Source organism: Somniosus microcephalus, chromosome 15 (genome assembly GCF_052327205.1).
Source record: "Somniosus microcephalus isolate GS21.2 chromosome 15, FLI_Smic_1.0, whole genome shotgun sequence".
Lineage (NCBI taxonomy): Eukaryota > Metazoa > Chordata > Chondrichthyes > Squaliformes > Somniosidae > Somniosus > Somniosus microcephalus.
The window spans coordinates 95135002-95155858 of record NC_141001.1 but is presented as its reverse complement, the minus strand read 5'-3'; the positions used below and the strand labels follow the sequence as shown (position 1 = coordinate 95155858).

The 20857-nt window shown below is 46.0% G+C and overlaps 1 protein-coding gene across 2 annotated transcripts in view; it reads left to right on the top strand.

The window, feature by feature from the left end:
* luzp2 (leucine zipper protein 2) overlaps nt 1-20857 on the top strand; it is a 504938-nt gene that overhangs the window by 360979 nt on the left and 123102 nt on the right. Inside the window, exon 9 of one of the 2 annotated variants that reach the window (XM_086008130.1) lies at nt 7214-7378. The exons of the other annotated variant lie outside the window; for it this stretch is intronic. Within the exon in view, the coding sequence (XP_085864256.1) occupies nt 7214-7378 (165 nt within the window). The remainder of the gene's footprint in view (nt 1-7213; nt 7379-20857) is intronic. 2 annotated transcript variants of the gene reach the window in all.

Here is a 20857-nt window from a genome sequence, read left to right as displayed (position 1 = left end):
CATCTGGTCTTCGGAACTACTGTCCATCATCTTTTGTACTTTCTTGTACGGTTCCTTAGTAGCCTTTTTGTTGTCGCTGGTCTTCTTCCCAGACCTGCAAACTCGTGCAATGTGTCCCATCTTCCCGCATTGCCTGCATATTTTGTCTTTGGACCAGCAGTCCTTCTGGTCATGGTTAGTTCTGTCGCAGCGATAACATTTTGCAAATCCCCGTGTCATTTCGTGGGTGCCGTATTCCTGTGGTTTTTGTTGAATTTCTGCAGCTCCCCTGGCTGCTGCTTCATACGATCCTGCCACGCTGAAAGCCTTATCTAGCGTCAGCTCTTTCTCTGAGAGTAACTTCTTCTGTGTTCCTTTACTCCGGAGCCCACAGACAAATTTGTCCCGTAGGATATCTGCCAGTCCTGCTCCGAACTGACAGTGCTTTGATAGCTTGCGTAGTTCCGTAAGGTACTCAGCATTGCTGTCATCTTTATGCTGAGTTCTCCTGTGGAATTTAAATCTTTCTGCTATCATCAGCCGTGCAGGGTTTAGGTGTTCCTGTAGGACAGCAACAATTTCGTTAAAACTCTTCGCCTTTGGTTTGGCTGGTGTAATCAGGTCCCGCAATAGGCCGTACGTTCTAGCGCCCATTACGTTTAGCAATATCGATGCCTTTTTCTCCTCCGCTATTTTGTTTGCCTCAAAATATACCTCGACTCTTTCCACATACGTGGTCCAGTCCTCTATTGTATTATCAAAAGCAGTGACACAGCCAGTCTTCGGCATCTTGCAAATCTAAAATGGCACCTCCCGTGCTTTGCCTTCTTCCCCGATTTAACAAAATGGCGCCTCCCACGGTTTGCCTTCTTCCCCGCTGATTAAGATGGCGCCTCCCGTGCTTTGCCTTCTTCCCCGCTGTTGTTAGCGCTGCTTTCCGTGGTTCCCGTTGCAACCTGCAGCTCCTCGCGGTTTCTTGCGCGTTTAATATTTCTTTTTTTTAAATTATTTTCCCGTCGTGGAACAACCCTGTGGGACTCTTGCCTCCCTCTTTACGGGTCTATATGCAGCCCGGCTTCGTAGCACCGGCCGCGCCCTGTGTGCTCCACCCTCTCTCTCTCTTCTTCCCGACAACGCTGCTCGGCCCCGTTGCAAACCACCCGCTCGAGTTCGCGACCGCCGCAGACCAGGAATGATCAGTGCACTATCTGCCACCAGCCCGATTAGCTGAAGCACCATCGACAGGAACCAGGCCCCGCTTCCGACAGCTTCTCCAGCAATCTTCAACTCTGCAAACACAGGGCGGATGCCCACGGTCGACGCCCGTTTCTACTGCCTCTTATTTTCTTTTCTTTCTGGCCTCGACCTCTGCTCACTTCGCTGTAGGAATGGATCCCAGGAGGTGGTGCAGACTGTAGGTAGGTTCGTATCTGCTCGTCGCCAGTATTACGTCCGTGAATGATTGAGACACGGACAGCAGGAGCTGAACAAAACAAGTCTTTACTGATGGAAGTCAATAGTGAAACTGAAACAACAGAGGCTCGCTAGCGCCTTTTATACAGGGGTGGTCACTGCCGGTACTGCAGTCTGAGACCAGTTATTCTCTTAAAGGTACATACACAACAGAACTGATAGGGTCATTAGAGAGAAACTATTTCTGCTGGTTGGGGAATCCAGGACATAGCCTAAAAATTAGAGCCAGGCCTTCCAGGAGTGAAGTTAGGAAACACTTCTACACGCAAAGGGTAGCAGAAGTTCGGAACGCTCTTCTGCAAACGGCAGTTGATGCTGGGTCAATTTTTAATTTTAAATCTGAGATTGATAGATTTTTGTTAACCAAAGGTATTGAGGGATATGGGGCAAAGGCGGGTATACGGAGTTAGGCCACAGATCTGCCATGATATCATTGAATGACAAAACAGGCTCCAGGGGCAAAATGGCCCACTCCTGTTTCTATGTTCCTAAATGCTATAATGGTGTGACATCAGTTAACTCACTAAGCTTCTCCATTTGTACTTTCCCAGTGTTGTCATTCAACTTATAAATGCAATGGGCTGGAAATTCCTGGAGCGCCAATCCGCCAGTGTGGGGGGGCTGCTGGTGCCTGAAAGAGTGCATCAACAACAGCTGCTCAGCCCAAGCCAGTCCGACCTTCTAAGATGAAGCGGAATTCTCCAGAGGCTCAAATGGGCTGAACATTTTTTTTTAAACTCTTTGGCGCCCACTCGAGCCATGCCCCTCCAGGATTGCTTACCTTACCCTCTCTGAAGGTGAGGAGCCTTTAGAAGGCCTCAAAGTGACTTTCACCAGGTCACAACGGACATTAGTTCTTCTGAGGCCTTTCAAGCGTGTAAAGGGAGAAATTTGTTGAGGAAATCCAGGAGTTTGCAAGAGTGGATGATATGCCTAAGGCCCGCCCCAACCAAAATTTAACGGTCCAGTCCAAAAGGGTCGGCATCCCTGCTCATATTCCAGCCGTTCCTTCAACCCGCCGGTCATGAATATGACTTATGTTGCCTCCAGCATCAGGAATATCACTAATACAAAAGCAAAATACTGCGGATGCTGGAAATCTGATATAAAAACAGAAAATGCTGGGAAATACTCAGCATCTGTGGAGAGAGAAACAGTGAACATTTCAGGTCGATGACCTTTTGTCAGGAACATCACTGTTTATTGTGCTGCCTTTTACATAAACACTCTTAAAAAATCGACAGCTCTATTTTCTACGTATTTTGCATATTTATGAAACAAGTATCGAACAATTTTTGACTGCAATAGATTTTCTCTGTATTCTTCACTGTGTAAAAGGAACATCAACCAGATTCTCAGTGACCTCCTGGTAGTTGAAGTGATAAACATTATGACATTGGTTTACAGCGTCAGGCTCGTGTCAACTACATTGGCATCCCGTTTTTTCTAATTCTATGAGAGCTCATAACAGTTCAATCAAATATCTGCGTCATTAGATAAGCAAGCATTTGTTCAGCTGTTTCTGCGATGAGCGACAATGCAACTTTCATCTGGAGGCAGGGTACTTTTGTTATGCCCCTTACTTCAAGGCAGACAGCACCTCATTTATGTTTATTAAAAGGGCAGAAAAACAACATTAAGCGAACAAAGCAACATAAAACACAATGACATATCAACCCAAGAATGGCCTGCAGACTTGCAATATTTCCACAGTTGCTCCTCACAGGCCAATGTTTTGGCAGATAATCCGCTCCTCTCCTTTTGATAATCTAATGACCAAATCATTTCTCTTGTTATAATGTAATTAGTGTTCCATGCCACCAGCTGTGAAACAAAGAAACGTAACATGACTAGTGTTTCAAATGAAATTGCCCTCTGCTGTTGCACAAGGGCACCAAATGCACAATTGGGAACATAGGAACTTTAGGAAGAGGAGGAGACCATTCAGACCCTCGGGCCTGCTCTGTCATGCAATTAAACCCTGGCTGATCTGCACCTCAGCTCCATTTTCCCGCCTTTGCTCCACAACCCTTGATACCCTTACCTAACAAAAATCTGTCTGTCTCAATCTTGACAGCCCTAATCATCCGAGCATCCGCAGCCTTGTGTGGGACAGAGTTCCAAATTTCTGCTACCCTTTGTGTGAAAAAGTGCTTCCTGATTTCACTCCTGAATGGACTACAACAACAACAGCAACAACGTGTATTTATATCGTGCCTTTAACGTAGTAAAACGTCCCAAGGCGCTGCACAGGAGTATTTTAAGACAAAAAAATTTGACACCGAGCCACATAAGGATAAATTAGGGCAGGTGACCAAAAGCTTGGTCAAAGAGGTAGGTTTCAAGGAGCGTCTTAAAGGAGGAAAGAGAGGTAGCGAGGCGGAAAGGTTTAGGGAGGGAATTCCAGAGCTTAGGGCCTAGGCAACAGAAGGCACGGCCACCAGTGGTTGCGTGATTATAATCAGGGATGCTCAAGAGGGCAGAATTAGAGGAACGCAGATATCTTGGGGTGGGTTGTGGGGCTGAAGGAGATTACAGAGATAGGGAGGAGCGAGGCCATGGAGGGATTTGAAAACAAGGATGAGAATTTTGAAATCGAGGCGCTGCTTAACCGGGAGCCAATGTAGGTCAGCGAGCACAGGGAAGATGGGCGAATGGAACTTGGTGCGAGTTAGGACACGGGCAGCCGAGTTTTGGATGACCTCAAGTTTACGTAGCGTAGAATGCCAGGAGTGTGTTGGAATAATCAAGTCCAGAGGTAACAAAGGCACGGACTAGTTCTAATTTTAAGATTATGTCTCCTTGTTCTTGATTCCCACAACTGGTGTTACACAGAAAGGCCTGTAGTTATCTGGTTTCTCTCTCCCAACCTTCTTAAATAATAGTGGCGATAGCAAATTTTCTAAACAGTACAATTCCTGTATCAAGAGATCTTTGAAAGATTATGACTAACACTTCTGCAACTTCCTCATCTAATTTTTTTAATACACTAGGTGGAAACCATTAGATCCTGGAGTTTTATTTATTTTGGGGGAAAAATTTGGTGGCGCCCCCTTTGGGATGCTAACTTCGCCGGGACGCTGAAAAAGTTAGCGCCCCTGTGTCGTAAATTCAGTAGTAGCACCCAAACAGGAGGCAGGGCACTACTGCAAGCGCTCCCCCTGCTTCCTGGGGTGCTACCACAGAATATCGCGGCGCTACGTGCAACATGCCACGTGCGTCGGCATGTAGCATTGCGGTATTGCAGGCCTCGCTCCCCTGATTAAAGGGGAGGGTCCTAGCGCTGAGCGCACCGGGGCCCTGCTGGACCACTGGGGAGTGGGGTGCCGGGAAAGCAGCCTGGCACTCAGGGGGGCTGAGTAAATCGCAGCCATCACCCCGAATGAAAGAGGAGAAGGGGGCAGGTGCTGGCAGGCAGCCAGAAAAACAAAATGGCTGCCCAACACCTGCCCCTTTAAATACCACCACCACGGCTGCACAAACGCCACCCTGACCCTGTCGGACATACTGTCTGGCGATAGGTCAGGGGGCACAGCCGAAGTTTGCGGCCGGGGCGTGAGCGGGCGCTGCGCACGGCGATGATGTCATCGCCAGAGACGTAGCACCGTGGCTACTGCCGCCGCTAACCTCCCGCCGAATTTTGCAGGAGGCGTTAGCGGCGCCGCGCCATGTCCGGGAGCTAGGGGCTTTGAGGGACGCTAACAGGAGGCGTAAAACAACCCAATTTTTCCCCCCTTAACTCCCATTATTTTCTCCATTACCATTTTGTTACTTTTCGTGAATTCAATAAGATCTTTCCCTTGATTTAATATTAGTTTCCCTTTCATCGCTGATATTTCATCCTCTTACTCTACTGTGAAAACAGATATAAAGTGCTTGTTTAATAAATCTGTCATTACCTTGTTGTCTATTACAACAAGGTACATACAACACTGATGTATACTCTTGTTAGTGCATTCTTGATATTTTATCTGGAATTTTAAAAGTATTCCCATAACTATTCCCATAATTATTATTGACATTTGGGGGAAAGAGGCTGTTCTCAAAGGATATAAAATTCCATGATGTCTTTCTTCTAGTTACGATGCATATAGTGCACCTAGACTGCAATGGCAAAATCACAACAGCAGTGTGTAGCAAATAAGATACTGCAGTGGAATACACAGATGAATTCATCATATATCATGCTTATTTCCCAAGTTCAGCTGTGCTGTTGTAAGGAGGCACCAACTGGAGGCCATGCATCTCCCCACAGGGTGGAGAAACAAAAATTAAACTGGAGCGTTTTCCATCAATCGACTCTTATGCCTCTGGAGGCATGTGACCAAGAGTGACATTGGTGGTGGCCTGGGAGCCCAGCAGCCACCACACCTTCTTGGCACAGGGTCCTAAGCTCCCTGTCTCCACCGAGGAGAGGAACCAGACTGAGGGTTGGAGATTTGCCGCGGCAAGATTCAGGGCCTGCTGCAGGAGGAGGGACAAAGCAGCTGCCACCAGATTTTTGCACCAGCATTTTGCCTTCCACTTATGGGGCCGGAATACAGTCATACTCGTAAGAGCGCTTTCACAGTCCTCTCTTCAATTGAAGCCCTGAGGCCCCTTTCACAGACCTTTGAATGCTGAATGCCAACACCTAACAGGTGGCCCCACTGTCCAGCATTCAAACTGGACAAATGCAGGACACATAGTGGAGGTAATTTCCCCTCACTGTCCTATGATTCGCATGCACCTACCCACTCCAATCTATTGGCTACCAGAAAAGGGAGGGACATGAAAGAGCATGTATCTGATCACATTTCTGGCCCCATCTACCCCAATGAGGCAGGGCAAGAAAGCCTAGGCCTGGATGTGTACAGCCTGGAGGGAGAAAAGCAGGGGAGAAATAGCTTATTAGACATATTTATAAGTCTTGATTTTATTTCTTCATTAACTCCATGTTAACTGTCCTCTTATAACAAAATTAAGAAAAACATTCTATTTACAGTTGTACACTTCATTCTACTTAGAACTTCATTATTCTTTGATCTAAATGTTTAGCCTGCTTCTTTGTAATATACAACAAACAGGTAATTTAGCTGTCCTTTTAAGCTGCATGAGCTGTAATTTGTGTGTTTTTTTCAAGTTTGTCTAGCCCAACAGCTCTCACTAAAGGTGCCGCCATCTTGTCTGGCAGTTCCATGTTTCCAATCCTATGCTGAGCATCTTAGGGCCATTGTTTCTTACTACTGATTTTACTGCTGCTCGCAGTAGAGGTGGAACTAGTGCAATTTCTGGGGGTGCCTTACATCCCAGCAGACCCGCTTCCAAAGCTGACATCAGGATGAAGGGGTTTGGTGGCTGAAAGAAGTGTCTAAGCCCTATGTGTAGAAATTCATTATTGATGCCAGAGGAGGGCGAAAGCCCAGAGGAAACAGTTTCTACCCCAGATTCCTGCCCGTTTGCTCCCACTGTGCTGAAATGTGCTGCCCAATTTCTGGGCCAGCTATCATCCACTTCTGTTAATTCAAAGTTGTTATCTTTGATTGTAAAAATTCGAATTATCCAGTAGCCTAAATTAAACAAAAGTGCGCAGGAGATGTTTTTGTGTGTTTAAATCAATCAAATTAACAGATAATCAAAGAGGAGCTTAAAGAGTTAAGCTTGTGTTGTCTTTGTCTGTGCAGCATCTTGTTCTTTGCCCTGATCTGTAGCAAAGACTCAGAAGAGTCTTGATTTAATGGTTTGATGGGATTTAATCCGTGTGTGATCTTCATTGTCTCAGGAGTCTCAGCTAAAGGCTTTGAAGGAGGTGGCACAGCTCTGTGTGTCTGGAGTTCTAAGGAACCAGCCTCCCTTTATGAGCATCATCCCTCCCAGAACTACGGAGAGTGGAATGCTATTAGCTAAGAACAGCTCCCGACCTCCATTTAACCAGACCAACAGAAAGGTAAGTGATGCAGACTTCAAAGTGTGACGTGACCAAAGCAATTGATGGATTTTGTTGCGTAGAAACTGTTGATCTGAGTGAAGCAAACAATTTATCCCAGTAGAGTGTTTAAGTGAGGTCCGATGACTTACTTTCTTTAACTCATTAGAATTAATCAGATTATTTAAAACAGATTGGGGAGCAAAATTTGCAATGAGTCAACATTTCAAATCATAAACAAAAATGGCTGCTCACTACGCAAACGGAATGCAATTCAAAATCTTCCACTTTTGGAAAACAGTCAAAATAATCAATCACTATCGATATTTTGTGTTATAAATTATGTGTTCTCTCGCTCCCAAGCAAACCACCACATTAACAGGTGCAGCATTATTTCAGAGAGTACTTGGTCTTCTTTGTCTGATTCCATTGGAGCCCTCCTGCAACATCGCAGTAAAACAAGCCAGCATCTCTAGTGCGCCAGGGCATTTCCATAGGTGTTGATGGCGGAGTCTGAGATGTTAGATGTGGCAGCTCCTCCAGAGATTAGTGAGGAGGACTTTTCAGCATCAACTAGGCTGAGATTGGCTTGGTCTTATCCTTAAACTATCCCTGGATCATTGCCGCTAGTTCCGTCTGGTTTTCCTCTTATATTGATCTTTGTAGCAATTGATCACAACTAAATGGCTTGCTAGGGTACGTAAGAGGGCATTCAGCATTAACCATGTAGTGCAAACTGGAGTTACCCGGATAAGTAGGATAGTCCCTTCCCTGAAGGATATTAATGAGCCAGTTATTTTTTACAGCAATGCAATAGCTTTTCATGGTTATTTTTCTGGTGCCAGCCCACTATTGAATTCAATATAACCACTTGTCGTGGTGGGATTGGACATCAGGACCTCTGGGTTGCTGGCTTAAGTACCATAACCACTAGGCTATTATTCCCCTTGCAGCTTTGTGAACTATTCTATGTACCTCTCTCCACACCATTTCTGAATGGAAACATCTTGGAAAAAGAGTCATTTTGTGTATCAAGTTGTGTAGTTCAGGGGGTGAATGTGTCCTACATCGTGAGCCAGTCTGATAGTGTTGTGTCTGTGTATAATAAGACACAGACTGCAGGAGAACGGTACAACAGATGTTTACTCAACGTGGCTCACACTGGAACTGATCTGTACAGATTATTACTCAATGCTATATACAGGTGTGGTCACTGCCGGTACTGCAGTATACATGAGCTGTAAAAGATAGTTCCCCCCTTAAAGGTATATACATTACAATTCCTCCCCTTTTAGATTAACAGTACCATAACACTCATTTAACAATTAAATATCAAACTAATTACAATTAACACTTTTAACATGCAACATTAGCTGAAAATAGTCGATTTATATATTCAGTCTTTGGGGAGGCTTCCTGATCCTTTCTGGATAGCGCCTTTCCTGAGTGTCTTGCTCTTGGTGCGGAGGCGATTCTGGCCCCCTGTTGTTGGTTGGTTCATCAGCTTCCGATGCTACTGTTTCTGGGGTAGATGCGACCTGTACGTGGGGTTCATCACCAGGTACGTATGGGCGAGGCATGGGGTTGACTTGTTCCTGTGACTCTAGGATCTGGTCAGCATGGCGTCTCATGATGCTCTCCCCAACGTCCACTGTGTACATTAGGGGGCCCTGCTGTGTGCATATCGTTCCTGGCTGCCATTTTTCTGTTTGGTAGTCGCGGGCCAAGACTGGTTGCCCTACATTGAAGCTCCTTGTTGGCTTCTCATGGATGTGCTGGAATTGCTTACTCTCAACATCTCTTCGTACGTTTGGTCTGAGCAAATCCAGGTGAGATCTTAGCCTTCGGTTAAAGAACATCATGGCTGGGGCCTGGTTGGTGACTGCATGTGTCGCATTCCGGTAGGCGAACAGGAAATTGTCCACCTTGTGCTGCAGCGGAATGTTGTCATTGTACATAGCCTTTATTGCCTTCTTAAATGTTTGTACGAACCTCTCAGCCAATCCATTTGTGGCTGGATGATACGGGGCGGATGTGTAATGCCTTACCCCATTCTTTTTCAAGAACCTCCGGAACTCTTCGGACACAAACTGTGGTCCGTTGTCGGAGCAAATCTGTTCTGGCAAGCCATTCCTGGCAAAAAGGTTCAGGTTCAGGTTCAGGTTAGATTTATTTGCCATATGTAACAACTACAATGGAATGCTTGTTCCCCGTAGGGATGCATCAGCTGTACATACCGCGCCACGTTCAGAGTCAATACAATGGCTTCCCGTGGCAGTGGGAGCACGATGTCCCTCAGCCGCTCCGTCCTCCTCTTCACCGCGGCCTCCTCCTCACTGTTGCCGGCTCCACGTGTGGTGGCCTGCTTCTCCCGCTCTGGCCAACATGCCCGGCTCCCCTCCTCCTATCCGAACTGCGAGTTACCTGAAATGGAGCTGCCGGCCGACGTGTTGCAGCGTGTCGTGAGTCTGCTGCTGCTGCTCGTTGCGCTGCGCTCCTCTGCCCGACTCGCCGAACACATCGTTGGGATGTGAATGCTCCAATGCGGCCTCCTCTTCACCGTCGCTGGCTCCACGCTCCACGGCCCGGAGCCTACTTCTCTCTCTTCACGGGTCGGCCTCTGGCCGCCATGCTCGGCTCCCCTCCTCCCAGTCGGAATTCCTTCCCGCCGAGGAGCTGCCGGCCGATGTGCTCCAGCGGGTCGACTTGGCTGCTGCTGCTGCTCACCGTGCTGCACTGCCTCTGCCCGACTCGCCGAGCACCTCGCTCCGGTTGCGGGAGCGAGCGGCGAGAGCTGGCCGCCCAAAACAGGGAGAGCGATCTCAGCACCGGACCGTCACGGCCGCCATCTTGAGCACTAAATGGTCTGTAGGACTGCAATAGTAATAGTTTTCACCGTGGTGGTGGAGGACATTTTGATGACCTCAGGCCATTTCGAGTGCGCATCCACAGCTATTAAAAACATTGAGTCCATGAATGGACCAGCAAAATCAATATGCACCCGTTGCCATGGAGATGAGGGCCACTCCCATGGGTGTAGAGGGGCCTGTGGTGGTGCATTTTGGACTTTCTGGCATCCTGAGCAGCTCTTGGTCAGGTCCTCGATTTGCTTATCGATTCCCGGCCACCACACTTAAGCCCTGGCTAGGCTTTTCATTTTTACCCCTCCCAGATGACCCTCATGAAGCTCATTGAGCACTCTATCCCTTAACTTGGGTGGAATTACCACTCGGGATCCACACATCAAGGCCCCCCGGCACACTGACAGCTGTTCTCTCCTTGTCGAGAATGCTGGCAACAGTGAGTCGCCTTGTGCTGGCCATCCCTTCACCGTCAAATCATATACCCGAGACAGTGTCGGGTCATTTCGGGTTTCCTTTTCGATACAAGCGTTAGTTCCCGGTAGGTATTCAACTATAGTCGAATGGAATATTTCGACAGGATCCGCTGCTGGTGCTTCCTCCGCAGTAGGCAGTGGCAGGCGTGATAGCCCATCAGCATTTCCATGCTGTTTCGTGCCCTTATATTCAATCTCATAGTGGTGCGCTCCTAGAAAAAGTGACCATCTTTGTAGTCGTTGCGCAGTCATCACCGGAACGCCCTTCTTCGGATTAAAAATGGAGACAAGAGGCTGGTGATCAGTCAGCAAGGTGAATTTCTGCCCGTGCAGATAGTGATTGAACTTTTTCACTCCCCACACTAATCTGAGGGCCTCCCTGTCAATCTGGGCGTAGTTACGCTCGGCTGAGGTTAGTGATTGTGACGCAAAGGCTATTGGCCTCTCTGAGCCGTCCGAGAATTTGTGCGATAGCACCGCTCCAATGCCGTAGGGTGACGCATCACATGCCAACCGAATTGGTAATGCTGGGTTGTAATGGGCCAATACCTCTTTCAATGTGATTAGTGTTTTGCTCTTCTGGAAAGCTCATCTACATTCGTCACTCCACTTCCATGGCACCCCAGTTTGCAGTAGGGTGTTCAGTGGGTGTAGTATTGTAGACAAATTTGGCAAGAACTTATGGTAGTAGTTTACCAGCCCGAGGAACGACCTCAGTTGTGACACATTTTCTGGTGCTGGAGCCTTGACTACTGCCTCAATCTTCTCTGGGGACTTATGTAACCCCTCTTTATCGATAACGTGGCCACAATACGAGATCTGTTTTGTAAAAAACTCGCATTTGGGGCGGTTAGCTCGGAGCCCATATTCCTGCAATCTAGTGAGCACCTGCTCCAGGTTGGCAAGGTGATCACTGTCATTTTCGCCCGTGACCAGGATGTCGTCCAAATAACACTGGGTCCCTGGGATCCCTTGCAGGACTTGTTCCATTGCCCTCTGCCAAATAGCCGGAGCTGATGCTACCCCGAATACCAGCCGGTTGTATTGGTAGAGACCTTTATGGGTGTTGATTGTGAGGTATTTTTTTGATGCTTCTTCTACCTCCATTTGCAGATACGCCTGGGCCAGATCAATCTTAGTGAAGCGTTTCCCTCCAGATAACGAGGCGAAAATATCTTCAATCCACGGAAGTGGATATTGTATGGTGTGAAGGACCGGGTTCACTGTTACCTTCAAGTCCCCACAGATGCGAAGCTTCCTTGGTTCCCCAGGCGTGCTGCTCAACGACTTTTTCATCACAGGGACGATGGGTGTAGCCCACTCGCTCCAGTCTACCTTGGACAGTACACCTGAACGTTCCAGACTCTCCAGCTCTGCTTCGACGGCTGGGCGGATCGCAGAAGGTACCGGTCTGGCCTTAAAAAATTTTGGGCTTGCAATTTCTTCAATTTTAATCGTCGCTGTCATGCCTTTTAGTGTTCCGAGTCCTTGCTGGAACACTTCTTTCGCGGCAGTTAGGATCTTTGGCAGTCGCCCAGGTGTGACGTCATCATCCTTTTTGTCAGCCACAGTCAGTGCCTGTATGGAATGCCAATCCAGTTGTATTTTCCGGATCCATTCACGTCCCAGTAATGGTGGTCCTCCATCTTGCAATACTTACAGGTCTAGTTTTGGTGTTTCCTTACCGTTATTTATAATGGTCACCTTTATTTTTCCTTTGGGGTAGACTTTTTGTCCCGTGTACGTCTTCAAAATAATGTTTGTGTCTCTCAAGGGTATGTGTGAGAATAGCCGCTCGTAGTCCTGTCGGTTTATGACTGTTAGGGCTGATCCTGTGTCCAATTCCATCTTTACCTGGACTCCTGCTATCTTGAGAGTGACCCAAATGGTTCGGTGATCCTCCGTTGTGATCACATTATGTAGTTTCAGACAACTCAGTTCCCTGCTTTCGGAGTCGTTATCACTCTTTTGTTCATCTGAACTATTCTCCATCATCTTATGTACCTTCTTGTACTTTTCTTTGGTAGGTTTCTTATTGCTGGTTTTCTTTCCCGACCTGCAGACTCGTGCTATGTGTCCTACTTTTCCACACTGTCTGCACACTTTGTCTTTGAACCAGCAATCATTCTGGTCATGTGTTATTCTGCCGCAACGATAGCACTTCTCCGTTCCATATGACATTTCGTTTGTGCCATATTCTTGCGGTCTCTGTTGTATCTCTGCAGCGCCCCGTGCTGCTGCTTCATATGATACCACAATGCTGAAAGCCTTTTCCAGCGTAAGGTCCTTTTCAGATGAAAGCCGTTTCTGGGTTCCTTCACTTTGAAGCCCACACACAAACTTGTCCCTTAAGGTATCTGCCAGTCCCACTCCGAACTGGCAGTGTTTCGATAGTTTGCGCAGTTCTGTTAAATAATCAGCATTGCTTTCATCCTTATGCTGGTTCCGTTTGTGAAACTTGAATCTTTCCGCTATCAGCAGCGGTGTGGGGTTTAAACGTTCCTGTAGTATCGTTACTATGTCTTTAAAACTCTTTTCCATTGGCTTCGTTGGGGTTACTAGATTTCGTAATAAACCATACGTCTTTGCACCCATTAAATTTAACAATACCGACGCTTTATTGTCATCTGACACCTCATTTGCCTTGCAGTATACCTCTATTCGTTCGACATATGTAGTCCAATCTTCGACTTCATTGTCAAATGCGGTGATACTGCCACTCTTCGGCATTTTGGGTGTGGTTTAAAATGGCGTCTCCCAATGGCTTAAAATGGCGTCTCCCACGCTTTCCTTCCTCCCCCGCTGCTGCCAACACCGCTCCCGGCAGTTCTCGTGGCAATGGCGGTGCCCTGTAGGTTTCGCACGCTTCTCCTGCGCTGCTGCCAACGCTGCTCTCGGCGGTCCTCGTGGCAATGGCGGCGCCTCGTGGGTTTCTGCGCGTCTCTCTCTCCCTCTCTTCGACGCTGCTCGGCCCCTGAACACCGGCTGCACCCTGTGCGCTCTGCCCTCTCTCTCTCTCCCCCGTCGACGCTGCTCGGCCCTTTGCTGTGCCGCTCGGTCAGGCTCTAGCCCGCCGCTGTCCAGGAAGGGTCTGCGCACTACCTGTTGCCAGCCCGTTTCGCTGGACTACCTCGACTGGAAAGCCAAGCCTGGCTCTCGACAGCCTCCCCTGCAATTCTCAAGTCTCTGCTGGATGACTGGGCGGTTGCCCGTGGTCGACGCCCGAGTCTCTGGCCTTGACCTTCAATCCACTGATCTCCAGGAACGAATCCCCGGGAGGTGATGCAGAGTTGCAGGTAGGTTCGAACTTGCCTTGTCGCCAATGTTGTGTCCGTGTATAATAAGACACAGACTGCAGGAGAACGGTACAAGGGGTGTTTACTCAACGTGGCTCACACTGGAAGTGATCTGTGCAGATTACTACTCAGTGCTATATACAGGTGTGGTCACTGCCGGTACTGCAGTATACATGAGCTGTAAAAGATAGTTCCCCCCCTTAAAGGTATATACATTACAGACAGGTGCGCCTGTCAAACAAATTCCAAGTAAAGAATTAAATATGGGAGGGGAGAATAAACTGCAAGATCAGACAAGAGAGTTAAAAAATAGAAGATCAGTAGTTTCTTAAAGTGACCTCATGTTGTGCTTGCCAGCTGCACATTTAATGCCATTTAAGTATTGTTGTCCTGCCTGTTTTTCCATTGGAGGTTATGGGTTTATAATATTTGACACTCAGTAGTCCACAACTTCAGACAGAAAAGAAAATGTTCTCACAATTTTTTTTACAGCAATTTGCCATTGTTTTCCATTGTCTATACAGAATGTTTGAATTCTCTTTGCTTCCCTTTACTGACCGGCATGTGCAGCATATTCAATTAGAGCCCTATACTCTCTTCATTCCAGAAATTGGATCGCAATATTAGACATGTAGACTATATGGACCTAGAAGAAAGCATTCAGTGGAAAATTACTGTCACGCTCAGGCTCTCATCTAAAACATTCGAGGATTTATATATGGATGCCTAGGGACAAAGGTAGCACTTGTTTCCCTGTCGGAATAAAAATCTGATATGGAGCATTGAATCACCCATTGAAAACTGTTGCATTATTATTATCCCAATTTGTACAAAAGGCCATTATTTTTTCCAATTTCCTGAACAGAAATCTGCTCTCATTTTCCCCATGCTTTGTTCTTATTGTCTGCCTTCTATCATTGTGTGTTCTGTAATAAGGTGTATTATTTTTCTGTAGAATGTCAATTTAGTGAAAATAATTGATAAGGGCCGCCTCATTTCTCTGAAAACAAAACAAGCTGGCGTCAGACCATAGCAGAATTCTGTTTGATGCTGCTTTGGCTTTTCTCTCTCGGAAACCTAGCTCACCAGATGGCAAACCCATGAGATCGGGTGCAATGCTGGTTTTACCACCGCCCAATATTACTCTCCAGTGACTTCAGTGGAGAATATAATCGGGTGGGATGTATAACCAGCGTTGCACCCGATCCTGACAGTTTCCCAACGGGCAGGTAAGGTTAAAATTGCCCCATTGGTCTCTCTCTCTCTCTCTCTCTCTCTCTATTCCCTCTTATCTCTGAAAGTGTCATGGCTGAAGACTGGCCAGAAGTCCATGCAGGTACATATGTGCCACTGCGAAAAGCTCATTGGCTTTCATTAGGAAAGTTTGTGATGAGCTGTGTTTGTTGCAGGATGAACTCAGCAGTGGGCATCAAGTGAAAACAGACACCCTTAGGGAAGATAAAAAAAAGCTCAGTAACCTTCAGAGGCTACACATGTCCCTTGTTTGTATGTGTAACGTTGCTTTAAAGGACATAACTGCTGGGAAGGAACTGATTTGGCATCAAGTTGGATCAGTTATTATTAGGAATATCCAATATAGTTGCCAATACATCTGCTGTGTTTCAATTATTTTTGAAGAGTTTAAATAGATTGCTCTTTAGATATCTGAAGACAGTAATGTTAAAACACTTCAAATATCAACAGCGCACAATATTTAACCAGACTGTTGCAATGCTGAACAGCACAGGATGGGCACCTTATAACACTCATGAATTTGGCACAATAATTCCTGAATGCAAACAGATGGCCTGGCACATTCTTAAACGTGTTTCACAGCAAAGTGACTAATCTTTTTGACTGATGACAAGTTTTGACACAACATGTAGTTTCTTGTGCTCAGTGGGTTACACTTCCAGTGACCAATTGCCAGAACTTGTTTTTTTCCCCTTCTAAACTTGGGATAGCGCTGGTTTGGTCTCAGTTTGGTGTACAGTTTTAGTCTCCCTATCTAAGGAAGGATGTACTTGCCTTGGACGCAGTGCAACGAAGGTTCACTAGATTGATTCCTGAAATGAGAGGGCTGTCCTATGAGGAGAGATTGAGTAGAATGGGACTATACTCTCTGGAGTTTAGATTAATGAGAGGTGATCTCATTGAAATGTATAAAATTCTCAGAGGGCTTGACATGGTAAATGCTGAGCGGCCATTGCCCCGGCTGGAGAGTCTAGAACTAGGGCTTATAGTCTCAGGATAAGGGATAAGGGGTTGGCTATTTAGGACTGAGATGAGGAGAAATTTCTTGTGAATCTTTGGAATTCTCTACCCCAGAGGGCTATGGATGCTCAGTCGTTAAGAATATTCAAGACTGAGATCGATAGAATTTTGGACACTAAGAGAATCAACGGATATGGGGATAGGGCGGGAAAATGGAGCTGGGGTAGAAGATCGGCCGTGATCTTATTGAATGGAGGAGCAGACTCAAGGGGACGTTTTTCCTACTCCTGCTCCTATTTCTTCTATTTTTATGTTTAGTTTTCCATAAATTGGAAACATTAAAAATAAAGTTCAGACTAATTTAAGGAAAAGTAGGAAGAATATCAAGACTAAGACCACAGTGGTAGAATAATGAGGGCAAAAATGAACTAAAAGTTAGTAAGTAGCATTTTCAGAGACAAGGGCCCCGATTTTAAATAACAACGGCTTATTGAAAAGGATGTTTATGTATTGAAGAGGACAACAAGGATGATTCTGGGACTTAAAGCTCTAATTTATCAGGAGAAGCTTAAACCATTGAACATATTTTCATCGGCAAAAAGATTATTGAAAGGTGACATGATAGATTGATTTAAAATGCTACAAATCATGGACAGTATAAGATGTAAACCAGAGACAGGTATAAGGTTCACCTGCAGTCAGCTCCCTCAGTGCTTTGGTACGTCATCAAGCTATATAGACCCGAATGCACCAGGTTTGATTCCCAGTGTGTCGCGAGTTACTTGGTTTCAGCTGACACAGCCATAGAGGGTACCACCATTGGTTTTAGTTCTTTTGGTCTCGGGAGAGGAAAATCAGCCAAGATATTGCTAAAGATCACTATTCAGTGTCATCAGCTTGAAAGTGCATTTATTTAGATGTTGGGTGAGAGCAAGATTGGACTCAGTTTTGATTTCCCAAATGATTGAGTAGCCTGCCAACATAGGAATAGGAGTAGGCCATTCAGCCATTTCAGCTTATTAGGCCATTGAATCAGATCATGGCTGATCTGTACCTCAATTCCTCAATTCCACATAACTGCCCTTGATCTATATCCCTTGATACACTTGCCTAAGAAAAAGCTATCGACCTCAGTCTTGAAAGTTACAACTGACCCAACATCTACAGACTTTTGGAGGAGAGAATTCCAGATTTCCACTAGCCTTTGTGTGAAAATGTGTTCCTGATTTCATTAGTGAATGGCCTAGCTCTAATTTTAAGATCTTCCACGGAGGTTACGGATGATCATTACTGCAGAAGTTCAACCCCCATAAGAACATAAGAACGTAAGAATTAAGAGCAGGGGTAGGCCATACAGCCCTTCGAGCCTGCTCCGCCATTCAATGAGGTCACGGCTGATCTTCGACCTCAGCTCCACTTTCCCGCCCTGTCCCCGTATCCCTGGATTCCCCTAGAGTCCAAAAATCTATTTATCTCAGCCTTGAATATACTCAATGACACAGCAGCCACAACCCTCTGAGGTAGAGAATTCCAAAGATTCAGAACCCTCTGAGTGAAGAAATTCCTCCTCCTCTCAAACGGTCCTCCTCGGTCTTAAATGGCTGACCCCTTACCTTAGACTATGCCCCCTAGTTCTAGACTTTCCAGCCAGGGGATACAACCTCTCAGCATCTACCCTGTCAATCCCCCTCAGAATATTATATGGTTCAATGAGATCAACTCTCATTCTTCTAAACTCCAGAGAGTATAGGCCCATTCTACATAGGATATACAGCACAAAAACAGGCCATTCGGCTCAAACTGTCCATGCCGGCATTTATGCTCCACTCAAGCCTCCTCCCATCTTACCTCATCTAATTCTATCAGCAAAACCCTCTATTCTCTTCTCACTCATATGCTTATCTAGCCTCCCCCTAAATGCATTTATACTATTTGCTTCAACCACTCCCTGTGGTACCGAGTTTCACATTCTCACCAATCTCTGGGTAAAGAAGTTTCTTCTGAATTCCGCATTTGATTTCTTGGTGATTACCTTGTATTTATGGCCTCTAGATTTGCTCTTCCCCACAAGTGGAAACACTCTCTCTGTGTCTACTCTATCAAAAGCTTTCATAATTTTAAAGACCTTTATTAGGTCACCCCTCAGCCTTCAGTTGTCAAGGGAAAAGAGACCCAGCCTGTTCATCCTTTCCTGACAGGTATAACCTCGCATTTCTGGTATCATCCTTGTAAATCTTTTTTGTACCCTCTCCAGTGCCTCTATATCCTTTTTATAATACAGCGACCAGAATTGTATGCAGTACTCTAAGTGTGGTCTAACCAAGGTCCTACTCAATCTCTCCTCGTAGGACAACCCTCCCATCCCAGGGATCAATATAGTGAACCTTCGTTGCACCGCCTCTAAGGCATGTCTGTCCTTCCTCAGATAAGGAGACCAAAACTGTGCACAGTACTCCAGGTGTGGTCTCACCAAAGCCCTGTACAATTGTAGTAAGACGTCCTTACTCTTGTACTCCAACCACCTGGCAATAAAGGCCAACATGCCATTTTCCTTCCTAATTGCTCTCTGTACCTGCATGCTAATTTGCTGTGTTTCCTGCACGAGGACACCTAAATCTCTCTGAACACCAACATTTAATAGTTTCTCACCATTTAAAAAATATTTTCTTTTTCTATTCTTCCTAACAAAGTGAACACCCTCACATTTTTCCATGTTATACTCCATCTGCAATCTTATTGCCCACTCACTTAACAGTCTATATCCCTTTGCAGGCTCTTTGGGCTGGATTTTCATCGAGGAGTCGAGTAGGAGGTGGGACTACAACCTTCGGGGTTGTAGTCCCGCCTCCATCAAGTTGTGGCCAACCCATGCGATTTTGACTTGATTGACCTTGTTGAGCCCGCCCAGCGGGCTCAGCAGGCCAATTAAGGGCCACCCAGCAACAGGTGACGTCACAGATTGAAATTTCATCTGTCAAGAGCTTTTGACAGATGAAATCTCAGCGTTCGACAGCTGTTTGAAGCTGTCAAACACTGACAATCTGTACTCTAAGTTAATTCCTTCCTCTCGGGATGATTTAGATATCTCTCCAGAACAGAAAGCTGAATGCTGCAGATTTTGACAGCTGGTGGTCATTCTGCTTTCTGTGCCAGTGAGATGAGGGACTGATGAGACCTGAAGGAAGGAAGGCTGTAAAGGTAAGTAAAGGTTAGTAGAACTTCTTTAAACACTTTACACAGACCAAACACACTTACCTCTGCACTCATGCACCCATCACTCACCTGAACACCGGACATCTCAACCCCTCCAAGCCCTTCAGCCCGACGGCCTGCCTCGCTAACTTGGCGTGGTTTGGAGCCATCGGGAATCCCACATTTCCACAATAAAAATAGGGATTAGGCTAAAAGCTGCCTGTTAACTACCTGTTAACAGGCAGTTAATTGGTACTAATCCCCTTCCTGCCTCGGGGAGGCGGGTCCCAGTGCGGGGCGGGTACCCGCCTCCTTTGAAACTGGCATGAAGGCGGGTTGGGGTCGGGACCCCCGATTTTGGGATTTTAAACCCCCACACGCCTCCAATCCCGACTCCATGGCCCAATGAAAATCCTGCCCTTTGTGTCCTCCTCACAGCTTACTTTCCCACCTAGCTTTGTTTCGTCAGCAAACTTTGATACATTTCACTCAGTCCCTCCATCTAAGCGTAAATTATGTACACAAACATTCGGAATACTATAGCTCCAGTCCTGCTTAGACCACAGAAACATCCACCTGGAATTTCCACAGCCGTTTAAACTGTTTCTCCAGGGTTTCGTCAAAGTAATGGCAGAAGATCAGGAGGACCCCTAAGGAAATTCTTCCCCATCATCTTTGTCAGGTTGAATTCTGTAAATTATTATGTTAGATTGGTATCCTGGAGTGTTTGATTAACTTCTGGAATCAGGGAGAATCTTTGAAGGGTGTTATCTTCTTGGAAGTTTCAGCTGTGGTTATTATTGAACAGATTAAATTTCAGTGTAAATCGTACATGGTCCACTGGGGGGATGGGCCAAATGGCTTTTTCTCAACTCGCACTTTATATTTTCTTGTTTCCTATTTAGTTTAATATGTTAATAATTTGACAGCTAAAAATAATGTAAATCTTTACATCAATTTCGGATCAATTTACAAAATGTCACTTTACTCTTCAAACCATAACGTCTCACTGGTTGCTATGAAGTAAATCCACCTAAAATCAGAATAAATAGAAACCATATTGGGACCAGTGCTTTATGCATGTAATGGTGTGGAGCTCATGAGTTATGTTGCTGCGGCAACTTGGCAGCTCATTTTGTGTAAATTGCCCATCCCACTGTGTAACATTTCAAAACATTTTCAAGGTCTAAGTGGCAGAGAATTTTATTATTGAATTTCTTTTGTGATAGAGTATTGATCCACTTGGTACAATCTTCTGGCTGATACCAATGTCAGCTAAAGACAAAGGCAAACAGATAGATGGACAGGCTTGCTAAACTGAGCCACTGATGCCGCACTAAAAGGCCCTTTGACTTTCAAAGAGACTTAGAAAAAGATAAAAGAAAAATGTAACATGTGGTATTCCCCTCCATGATCCTGCCCGAAATCGTGGAGAATGATGGAAAATTCGGGCTGCGAGGC